At 44.2% G+C, this 12,045-nt stretch overlaps 1 protein-coding gene and 1 long non-coding RNA gene across 5 annotated transcripts in view; one reads left to right on the top strand and one right to left on the bottom strand.

Moving 5' to 3' along the window:
- Positions 1–489: 489 nt before the first annotated feature.
- Positions 490–12,045, bottom strand: part of mtif2 (mitochondrial translational initiation factor 2) — a 31,372-nt gene continuing 19,816 nt past the window's right edge. Inside the window, exons 10-14 of one of the 3 annotated variants that reach the window (XM_034187969.1) lie at positions 6,413–6,665; positions 1,390–1,530; positions 1,087–1,251; positions 876–1,016; positions 490–693 (exon numbers count right to left, since the gene is read on the bottom strand). In XM_034187969.1, coding sequence (XP_034043860.1) covers positions 524–693; positions 876–1,016; positions 1,087–1,251; positions 1,390–1,530; positions 6,413–6,665 — 870 coding nt within the window. In that variant the 3' untranslated portion in view covers positions 490–523. Of the gene's footprint in view, positions 694–875; positions 1,017–1,062; positions 1,252–1,378; positions 1,531–6,412; positions 6,666–12,045 lie in introns of those variants that run through there. The other 2 variants (XR_004565181.1, XM_034187970.1) reach the window with 2 other exon arrangements.
- On the top strand, positions 3,081–11,153 carry LOC117525986. Of its 2 annotated transcripts, XR_004565184.1 has the most exons (5): positions 3,081–3,091; positions 4,633–4,655; positions 5,946–6,075; positions 8,497–8,509; positions 11,142–11,153. It is a non-coding gene; the product is annotated as an uncharacterized LOC117525986 (long non-coding RNA). The 2 variants fall into 2 exon arrangements; XR_004565183.1 differs by lacking the exon at positions 3,081–3,091 and having other exon boundaries at positions 4,310–4,655.

Raw genomic sequence — 12,045 nt, 5'->3', positions numbered from 1 at the left:
AATAGACTCTGTACCAGGACGTGAATGTGCAGGAGTGTTGGGTGCGGCGCCCTCTGCAGGGCTCCGCCCAGAGAGGAGACAAAGTCACACGTATGTAAACTTTGTAATTAATCCACGTCTACGTTCCGTGCAACAGCACGTCGGGACCTTCGCTCAGTGACGTCATCGCTGTTGGAAAAAGAGTCATCAGGAGATGACTCCCCCCCCCCCCCCCCCAAATCTGTCCTCCAGAGTGTTGGAGATCATCCAAGTGCACACTGGTACTAAATGGGAATGAAACTGGTCATATCGTGCTAACAAGCGAAAATGGACGGATGGACATGCTGATGTGTTTTATTCCGCAGGGACAAACAGGACTTTATGGGTGCCCGTTTGTTTTGATTGTTGTCTACGCATCATCACGACCTCTAAGAGATGAAGTCGAAGTTACGAATTCTGTGAGACGTCCTTAGACTCTCGGTTTAATCGGACGTCTGTGACCATACCTGAGAAGAGCAGCAGAGGATCATGGGAAGCGGTGCAGTCAGAAGCCAGGGTCCCAGGATGTGACCTGCGGCATGCTGACCTCCTCAAAGCAGACGACTGAGTCTCCAGGTCTTAAGTCCACATCGGCATTCACGGACAGGCCGCAGTCCATCCCCGACTTCACCGTCAGCACGTCGTCTTTATGGTGCTTCAGTGCCGCTGCCGAACCTGCCGGAAACAGGGTGCCCCCTCCTGGTGAGATGATGCACCTGCACTGATGCGTGAGTGAGAATTTTAATCAAAGGTTTAGCTGCTCACGCGAAGGCGCCACGCAGCAGTAAATCCGATTAAAACCATCTTGTAGAAAAAGCAGCAGAATCGACAGACAGGAAGTGTTCCAGGAGACTCACCCTCCCAGACGGTCTGGTGTCCGCGGACGACCCTGAACTTCAGCCTGCGGTCCAGCTGACCTTTCTGCACCCGGCACCCTGCCACCGGGAGCTGCTGCTTTCCCACGGTGACACTGAAGGTGGCGAGGACTGCTGCCTCACCTGGACGGGCAGAGAAAGGATGTTTGAATGCAAATCACTCCAGTGGCAGGGTGAGCGGCGGCCGACTCACCCACGGGTTTCTCTTTGAGGACGGGCGGCAGTTTGGCGCTCAGCTCGTCCTTCAGCTCGTCCAGCAGCTTGTAGATGATGTTGTGTAACTTCAGAGGGATGCCTTTCTTGGAAGCCATCTGCTGGATGGACGGACTGGCAGCGACGTTGAAACCATAAATGGATCCTGAGACACAAACTCAGCGTCAGACTTGAGGAGACGTGGCAACGTCTCCCGAAGACGTAGATGGGTGCTTCGGGTTAATTTACACTTTGATTTCAAAGAACTGTTTAAGTGCTTACTCAGCACTGACCTCTGACGTACCTCCGAATGTTTCCGCCATGCTGATGTCATTTTCCGACACATCTCCAACGCCGAAGTGGATCACGTCCATCTGACATTCATCCTGAGCGTCGTATGTATCCACAATGTTCAAGATGGCCTCCACCGAGCCATCCACGTCGCCTAAAGGTCAGAGCTCCGTTACCCTCACTGACCCCTGCAGCCGATAACTCAGCTAATGATCATTTTTATATAAGAACCGGAACTTCTACAAACAAGTTTGGGCCCCCCTGATAATTTTCATGATTTTCCTTTATAAATCATTGGTTGTCTGGATCAGAAATTTCTGTTAAATATATCATAGTAGACAAACACGCTGATATTTGAGAAGTGAAATGAAGTTTACAGTATTTACATAAAGTGTGCAATAATTATTTAAACAAAATTGGGCAGGTGCATAAGTTTGGGCAGCCTTGTCATTTTATTGATTTGAATACATTTAGCACTGTGTAAGGAGATCAATGACCTCCTTACACAGGTGAATCCAATCATGAGAAAGGGTATTTAAGGTGGCCATTTACAAATGTTTCCCCTCTTTACATCTCTTCTAATGAGTGGCAACATGGGAGCCTCTAAACAACTCACGTGACCTGAAAACAAAGATTGTTCAACATCATAGTGTAGTGGAAGGATACAAAAAGCTATCTCAGCGATTTCAGCTGTCAGGCCAAGAAAAATCTCAGATAAGCTGACGCGAAGGATGGTGAGAACAGTCATAATCAACCCACAGACCTGCTCCAAAGACCTACAACCCCTGGCAAAAATTATGGAATCACCGGCCTCGGAGGATGTTCATTCAGTTGTTTAATTTTGTAGAAAAAAAAGCAGATCACAGACATGACACAAAACTAAAGTCATTTCAAATGGCAACTTTCTGGCTTTAAGAAACACTATAAGAAATCAAGAAAAAAAACTGTGGCAGTCAGTAACAGTTACTTTTTTAGACCAAGCAGAGGGAAAAAAAATATGGACTCACTCAATTCTGAGGAAAAAATTATGGAATCACCCTGTAAATTTTCATCCCCAAAACTAACACCTGCATCAAATCAGATCTGCTCGTTAGTCTGCATCTAAAAAGGAGTGATCACACCTTGGAGAGCTGTTGCACCAAGTGGACTGACATGAATCATGGCTCCAACACGAGAGATGTCAATTGAAACAAAGGAGAGGATTATCAAACTCTTAAAAGAGGGTAAATCATCACGCAATGTTGCAAAAGATGTTGGTTGTTCACAGTCAGCTGTGTCTAAACTCTGGACCAAATATAAACAACATGGGAAGGTTGTTAAAGGCAAACATACTGGTAGACCAAGGAAGACATCAAAGCATCAAGACAGAAAACTTAAAGCAATATGTCTCAAAAATCGAAAACGCACAACAAAACAAATGAGGAAGGAATGGGAGGAAACTGGAGTCAACGTCTGTGACCGAACTGTAAGAAACCGCCTAAAGGAAATGGGATTTACATACAGAAAAGCTAAACGAAAGCCATCATTAACACCTAAACAGAAAAAAACAAGGTTACAATGGGCTAAGGAAAAGCAATCGTGGACTGTGGATGACTGGATGAAAGTCATATTCAGTGATGAATCTCGAATCTGCATTGGGCAAGGTGATGATGCTGGAACTTTTGTTTGGTGCCGTTCCAATGAGATTTATAAAGATGACTGCCTGAAGAGAACATGTAAATTTCCACAGTCATTGATGATATGGGGCTGCATGTCAGGTAAAGGCACTGGGGAGATGGCTGTCATTACATCATCAATAAATGCACAAGTTTACGTTGATATTTTGGACAATTGAAAGGATGTTTGGGGATGATGAAATCATTTTTCAAGATGATAATGCATCTTGCCATAGAACTGCAAAAACATTCCTTGCAAAAAGACACATAGGGTCAATGTCAATGAGCAGATCTGATTTGATGCAGGTGTTAATTTGGGGGATGAAAATTTACAGGGTGATTCCATAATTTTTTCCTCAGAATTGAGTGATTCCATATTTTTTTCCTCTGCTTGGTCTAAAAAAGTAACCGTTACTGACTGACTGACAATCTTTTTTTCTTGATTTCGTATAGTGTTTCTTAAAGCCAGAAAGTTGCCATTTGAAATGACTTCAGTTTTGTGTCATGTCTGTGATCTGCTTTTTTTCTACAAAATTAAACAACTGAATGAACATTCTCTGAGGCCGGTGATTCCATAATTTTTGCCAGGGGTTGTACAACATGTCTTGCTGCAGATAGTGTCTCTGTGCATCGTTCAACTATACAGCGTACTTTGCACAAAGATGCTGTATGATGCTGTAATGCAGAGGAAGCCTTTTCTGTGTACACACCACAAACGGAGTCGCATGAGGTATGCTAAAACACATTTGGACAAGCCAGCTTCATTTTGGAATAAGGTGCTGTGGACTGATGAAACTAAAATTGAGTTATTTGGACATAACAAGGGGTGGTATGTATGGCTGAAAAAGAACACAGCATTCCAAGAAAAACACTTGCTACCTACAATAAAAAAATTGGAGGTGGTTCCATCATGCTGTGTGGCTCTGTGGCCAGTGCAGGTACTGGGAATCTTGTTAACGTTGAGGGTCACATGGATTCCAATCAATATCAGCAGTTTCTTGAGAACAATGTTCATGAATCAGTGACAAAGTTGAAGGTGCGCCAAGGCTGGATCTTTCAACAAGACAACAACCCTAAACACTGCTCAAAATCTACTAAAACATTCATGCAGAGGAACAAGTACAACATTCTGGACTGGCCATCTCAGTCCCCAGAACTGAATATTATTGAAAATCTGTGGTGTGATTTTAAGCGGGCTGTCCGTGCTCAGAAACCAACAAACCTGAGATGCTTTGTAAAGAAGAATGGTCCAAAATACCTTCAACCAGAATCCAAACTCTCATTGGAAGCTATAGGAAGCGTTTAGAGCAGGGCTATTCAGCTGGCGGCCTGCGGCCCTTTAATAAGTTTGGACCGGCCCGCGGCCCATTTACCCATAAATATTAATAAATACATGATCAAAACCTGCTACAAAGCGCATTTGCCAATTTTTGGCATTTTACGACACTCTGTGGCGCTTTGCGGCACGTTAGCACTGTTTCCAAACAGCCCCACCTCATGTGAAGGCATTGTGGGCACTCGAACAGTTGGTGGTGGTAATGTACCATATTGGTTTGCAAACCGCCAGTAAACTCGAACGAAGAAGAAGACAACAACAACAGGCTGCATTCAAAGGAGAAGAGAAGTAAAGTTGACAATGAAAACAGAAGATTTAATAATGACTGGACTGGTGAATATAACACGTGGAGGCACTTCATTACGACTCCCTCCTGTTTTGACAATGAATATCCACCAGGTTCTGATGCTCATCAAATAAAAATAAAAGGACTTAATCTGAACTACAAGTGAAGCACTGCAATCTTCTCCCGTAGCTGCACTCTGCAACAGAAGACAACAGCAGCATCCCTGCATGTTACGGGTTCTTGCTAAAAAGAAAATGCCGTTCACTGACTCTGAAACAGTGAAAGAATGTATATTAGCTGCCGTCGACGAGCTGGTAGCGCACAAGCTAAAACAGCAGGTCATGTCTTCAAACAAGTCAATCCCTCTGTCAGATACAACAGCTGCAAGACGACTGGATGTTTTAGCCACAGATGTTTCCGAGACTCTTCTAAGTCAGTTGAAGAAAGCTGAATTCATGTCGCTGGCTGTGGATGAGTCAGCTGACAGCAACGATACAGCACAACTTTGTTTGTATGTGCGGTTTCTCAATGGTGACCGTTTCAAGCAGGATCTGTTGGGCCTAATTCCACTGGAAGGACAAACAACAGGGGAAATAAATTTTAAAAAGCTTATTGCTTTTTAAAGACAATGGACTGGACCTGGAGCGTATTAACCTGCTGGTTACAGATGGAGCTCCCTCGATGGCAGGAAGGGTCAAATGACCGTCTGCACGACTGTCTGCTGTGGCACCAAAACTACAGTCTGTCCACTGTCTCGTTCACCAGAGTGTCCTCTGCTCTCAGCTTAGTGCTGAGTTGAAAAGTACCATGGACTCTGTGACTGCTGCAGTGAACTTTATCAGAGCAACATCCAGTCTTCAGCACAGGTTGTTTTGCAGACAACTTGCTGATATGTCAGCTGAACACTCTGACCTACTGTTACACAACGTCAGGTGGTCTGTGAACTGAGGGAGGAAATGATCACCTTTCTATGTGAATGCAAGCACAAGAAGGCTGAAACACTTCTGAGAAAAATGCTGGATGAGAAATTTGTCTCAGAAATGTGCTTTTTAAGTTTTGTTGTTTTTTGCTTTTTAAGTGATATCATGCATCATTTGAGTGGTCTTAATCTGAGTCTTCAGGGGAGGATAAAACAGCGGCTGATGTGGTTGAAAAGCTGTTTGCTTTTATAACTAAACTAGACATTTTTGCATATGATCTTAATGACAGCCTGCTGCACTTTCCCACACTCAGGGACTTCATTAGTATATACTTTGATGTTCTGTTAAATAAAAAGGCAAAAAGTAATGCAGGAGCATTTGTCTCAATTGTACATCTGAGAGTAATAGTACAGGTCACGTGAATGTCCGGCCCACAGATCATAGGATTCTGACAAATTTGGCCCCCGGAAAAATATAGTTGAATAGCCCTGATTTAGAGGCTGTTATTTCTGCAAAAGGAGGATCTACTAAATATTGATGTATTTTTCTGTTGGGGTGCACAAACCTTTACATACAACTGTGTGTGTGTGTACTTCTGTCTGTGTGTGTGTGTGTGTGTGTGTGTGTGTGTGTGTGTGTGTGTGTGTGTGTGTGTGTGTGTGTGTGTGTGTGTGTGTGTGTGTATTCATTCTGTACATCATTCTGCAGTTTTTTGTGTTTTTTTTGTGTTCTGGTAAAATCTGATCATTTTAGTCATGAAGGTAAAAATCCTTCAGCCAGATTAAACTGGATTCCAAAGCGTTTCCACTCATTTTAAAACTGTTTTGTGTCTTTGTTACCTTTGATGATGAGCGGCAGACTTAGCTCCGCCCTCGCCGCCCTCTCACGGGGCCTGTTGGCGGCGACCTGCCGGTTGATCCTGTTAAGCGTCGCCTTCTTCTGCCTCCAGGTGAGGTGAGAAAACTCTGCCTGCTGCTTCTTGTACTCCTTCAGGTGTTCTTGGTTTTTGGCATCAATAACTTCCTGCTCCTCCCTCAGCTTCTGCTCCGCCTCCTCCCTGAGCCGCCACGCCACCGCCTCCTTTGCCCGCTGCTGCTCTGACAAGCAAAAACGTTACTGCAGACGGCCCAAAGGTCACAGCGAGGTCAAATGCCCAACTTGAAATGATCTCGTCTGCAGTGGCTGATGGGCGGGGCCACTGACTGATTAAAAGCTGTTTAGAATTTTGCTCAGATTAGTTTTTAAAAATTAATGTTTGTCCTACAGCGTCTTGCAAAAGTATTCAGCCCCTTGACAGTTCACGCATTTTAATTTGGTTTCTGCCATTTCAAATACAAAAGATAAATCAGGCTTCTTAATATAAAAATTTCTAAAATTATCTCCCTTAAACTCAAAGTAAATCTCTACAACTTAATATGAATTAATTAGAAATATAAAAGCTAAGATGATAAGTAAGTGTCTCCTTTAGTATCACACATACACACCATCACTTTTACAACCCCAATTCAATACCACTGGTAAACATACCACTGTCCCAGCTTTTTTGGAAACATGTTGCAGGCATCCATTTCAAAATGAGCAAATATTTGCACAAAAACAATAAAGTTTATCAGTTTGAACATTAAATATCTTGTCTTTGTGGTGTATTCAATTGAATATAGGTTGAAGAGGATTTGAAAATCATTGTATTCTGTTGTAGAGAAGCTTGAATCTTCGACTGGACTGGGTTGCTTGACACGAGGACGTTTCGCTTCAAATCGCAGAAGCTTCCTCAGCTAAAATTCTTGCTCTGGAAGTCTGACTTCTGTCTGACTCTTGTAGAGAAGAATAAAACAGAAGCCAACAAAAGCTGGAGTTTTAAACCTAACCAGACCCCTCCTACTGAGAGGCAGACTGCTATAGGCTAGTGACTAAACAATAGCTCTAATTAGCAACTATTGTGCTCTAGTTAGCACCCTCCTAATGACAGGGTAGCTGTCCCTCCTAATGATGGGATGGATGCCTTTCTGATGGCTCCCTTGATGATGTGAATGACTCATTACCATGAACAAAAGACTGAAACTGCTTTGACCTGAGTACCCCATTGTAAACAGAGGACAAAGCGTGTCTCAGACCCCCTCCCCGGTTAAGGCTGGGTTTCAAACGTTTCACAAAGAATGCCTCCTTGACCCCTCTCTCAAACCATTTCTTCTCTCTGGCTAATATTTTAACTTCCTTGTCCTCAAACGTGTGGTTAGTGTCTTTAAGGTGGAGATGAACCGCAGACTGAGGTCCACTTGCACCCTCTCTGTGGTGCTGGTATAGCCTTTTGTGTAACGGTTGCTTAGTCTCACCTATGTAGTGTTTGTTACAGTTTTCCTGACATCTGATAGAATACACTACATTGCTCTGTTTGTAACTAGGGATCCTGTCCTTAGGGTGAACTAATTTCTGTCTCAAGGTGTTAACCGGTTTAAAGTAAACTGGGATTTTGTGCTGTCTGAAGATCCTCTGTAGTTTTTCCCCTACTCCTGCTAAATAAGGGAGAGACACTCCTCTTCTTCTTGTCTCTGTCTCCTGTCTATTTGGTCTCTTTGTTCTCTGGGACTTCTGCACTTTGTCCAGGGACCATCGTGGGTACCCGCATACTGTGAGGGCTTTCCGGACACGTTGTTGTTCTTTAACCCTTCCCTCTGCAGTTGTGGGCACCTGTAGGGCTCTGTGTTGAAGAGTCCTGATCACCCCGAGCTTGTGTTCAAGGGGGTGGTTTGAGCCAAAGAGCAGATATTGGTCAGTGTGAGTTGGTTTTCTGTAAACCCCTGTCTGGAGCTGCCTGTTCTTTCCAATCGTAACATCACAGTCCAAGAAGGCTAAATGGTTGTTTCTGGCATCCTCATGTGTGAACTTGATATTAGAATCCACCGAGTTGATGTGTTCTGTAAAGTCCTCAACTTGCTGTTGCTTGATTTTAACCCATGTGTCATCAACATATCTGAACCAGTGACTGGGAGAGATGCCTGTTAAAGACGTAAAGGCTCTCTTCTCCACTCGCTCCATGTACAGATTGGTCACAATGGGGGATACCGGAGACCCCATCGCACAACCATGAATCTGTCTGTAGTAATTCCCCCTAAACAGGAATTACGTGGTGTTGAGACAGATCTCCAAGAGTTGGCAGATGTGGTCTGGTGTGAGTTTGGTCCTTTCAAGCAGAGACACATCCTCCAGCAGTCTCTGCCTGACAGCTGAGATGGCCTAAGCGGTGGGGATGCAGGTGAACAACGAAGTCACATCAAATGACACCATAGTTTCATCTGCCTCCACCTGCAGGTCCTTGATCTTGTTCACAAAATCTTGTGTGTTCTAGCTAACTTTAGATAGCTAACTTTAGAAACCACTTAAGATTTAACCTGAGATGCAAACAAAACAATGTTATTCCCAAATACATGAAGCAAAAGGCACTATAAGCAGGTCACACAGCAGAAAAGATCCAGCACAGTTACCTTAGGAGGATTTTGGGTCTTAGAATTAGAAGGCTTCATTTTAAAATATTAGACCTCCAAAATAATCTTGATAGTCTGCACAAAATGTTAGAAACCTTAGTGGGGGAAGACGCCCATAATAAGATCACAAAGTTCATAGTTAAAATTCAAATGGCTCAGCATTTAAAAAGTAAGGAGCGGCAAATCAGGAAGTTTCACAACCTTTTAGTGCAGAAAAGGTGTACTTTCAGTGGGAGTAGTTTTAAAGATACACCCAGACAAATTATTGACAACAGGGAAAATTGGGTAAAGAATCTCTCCGACAGGGTTCTTACACAGACAGAAAAGGATGTGTTCGCTAAAGGACTAAATTTCTCAGTGACCCCTAAACATATACCAACAGTAGATTACATCACTGCAGTAGAGTCAGCCATTAAACATAACAGTTTGTCAGTCAGAAGCTGGGGACCTCCGACTAAGAGTCACAGCAGTGCTGAACAGTGCTAAGCCTCCTCCGTCCAACATCACAGGAGAAGAACGGAAAGCTTTAGCAGCACTGCAAAAGGACCAAAGCATCCTTATCCTGCCAGCGGATAAAGGCAGATGCACGGTGGTCCTGAACACATCGGACTACGAGGCCAAGATCAACAACTTGCTCAGTGACTCCAACACATACGAACATCTGAAGAGAGACCCCACGAGCAGCTATAAGAAGAAAATCATTAGCTACCTCCAAAACCTGGAGAAAGAGGGACTCATCGACAGGCAGACATACTACAGACTGTACCCGGGGGACACCACTCCGTGTATCTATGGACTGCCCAAAATCCACAAACAGGACGTGCCACTCAGGCCTATTGTATGTAGCAGAGATTCCATCACGTACAATTTGGCCAAGTACCTCAAATGGATTTTGGCTCCTCTAGTGGGTAACTCAGACCAGCATGTGGAGAACACACAAGATTTTGTGAACAAGATCAAGGACCTACAGCTGGAGGCAGATGAAACTATGGTGTCATTTGATGTGACATCGTTGTTCACCTTGATCCCCACTGCTGAGGCCGTCTCAGCTGTGAGGCAGAGACTGCTGGAGGATGTGTCTCTACTTGAAAGGACCAAACTCACACCAGACCACATCTGCCAACTCTTGGAGATCTGTCTTAACACCACGTATTTCCTGTTTAGGGGGAATTACTACAGGCAGATCCATGGTTGTGCGATGGGGTCTCCGGTATCCCCCATTGTGGCCAATCTGTACATGGAGCGAGTGGAGAAGACAGCCTTGACGTCTTTAACGGGCATCTCTCCCAGTCACTGGTTCAGATATGTCGATGACACATGGGTTAAAATCAAGCAACAGCAACTTACAGAACACATCAACTCGGTGGACGCCAATATCAAGTTCACACGTGAGGATGCCAGAAACAACCATTTAGCCTTCTTGGACTGTGATGTTACGATTGGAGAGAACAGGCAGCTCCAGACAGGGGTTTACAGAAAACCCACTCACACTAACCAATATCTGCTCTTTGGCTCAAACCACCCCCTTGAACACAAGCTCGGGGTGATCAGGACTCTTCAACACAGAGCCCTACAGGTGCCCACAACTGCAGAGGGAAGGGTTAAAGAACAACAACGTGTCCGGAAAGCCCTCACAGTATGTGGGTACCCATGATGGTCCCTGGACAAAGTGCAGAAGTCCCAGAGAACAAAGAGACCAGATAGACAGGAGACGGAGACAAGAAGAAGAAGAAGAAGAGTGTCTCTCCCTTATTTAGCAGGAGTAGGGGAAAAACTACAGAGGATCTTCAGACAGCACAAAATCCCAGTTTACTTTAAACCGGTTAACACCTTGAGACAGAAATTAGTTCACCCTAAGGACAGGATCCCTAGTTACAAACACAGCAATGTAGTGTATTCTATCAGATGTCAGGAAAACTGTAACGAACACTACATAGGTGAGACTAAGCAACCTTTACACAAAAGGCTATACCAGCACCGCAGAGAGGGTGCCAGTGGACCTCAGTCTGCGGTTCATCTCCACCTTAAAGACACTAACCACACGTTTGAGGACAAGGAAGTTAAAATATTAAAATATTAGCCAGAGAGAAGAAATGGTTTGAGAGAGGGGTCAAGGAGGCATTCTATGTGAAACGTTTGAAACCCAGCCTTAACCAGGGGAGGGGGTCTGAGACACACTTTATCCCCTGTTTACAATGGGGTACTCAGGTCAAAGCAGTTTCAGTCTTTTGTTCATGGTAATGGGTCATTCACGTCATCAGGAGAGTCATCAAGGGAGCCATCAGGAGAGGCGTCCGTCCCATCATTAGGAGGGACAGCTGCCCTGTCATTAGGAGGGTGCTAACTAGAGCACAATAGGTGCTAATTAGAACTATTGTTTAGTCACTAGCCTATAGCAGTCTGCCTCTCAGTAGGAGGGGTCTGGTTAGGTTTAAAACTCCAGCTTTTGTTGGCTTCTGCTTTATTCTTCTCTACAAGAGTCAGACAGAAGTCAGACTACCAGAGCAAGAATTTTAGCTGAGGAAGCTTCTGTGATTTGAAGCGAAACGTCCTCGCGTCAAGCAACCCAGTCCAGTCGAAGATTCAAGCTTCTCTACTATGGAAACCACCCGGACAACTGAGAGCCTACACAGAAACATTGTATTCTGTTTTTATTGACATTTTACACAACGTCCCAACTTCACTGGAATTGGGGTTGTAGATCCAATCGTGTTCAGACAAGTCAGGGGATGGATACATGAACATTTCAAAGTCACTGAATATGTCTTGAACTTTATTTCCATCAGTTATGTAGAAACACAAACAGTATGACACTCTATGGTAAATCTGTGCGGACTCGACAGTTCTGAAAAACGCAGTGACTGTGCAAGAAGGAGAAGAGTGAGGAAAGCCACCAAGACACCCAGACAACCCAGAAGTTACAGGCTTCTATGGTGTTTTCAGAGAGCAATTTACCCATTTACATGTCTGTAACAGTTCCTTCTCTTTGT

The sequence above is a fragment of the Thalassophryne amazonica genome, chromosome 15 (genome assembly GCF_902500255.1).
Source record: "Thalassophryne amazonica chromosome 15, fThaAma1.1, whole genome shotgun sequence".
In the NCBI taxonomy this organism is placed as follows: Eukaryota; Metazoa; Chordata; class Actinopteri; order Batrachoidiformes; family Batrachoididae; genus Thalassophryne; species Thalassophryne amazonica.
Note: the sequence above shows the minus strand (reverse complement) of the source record. Positions and strands in the feature narration are given on the sequence as shown.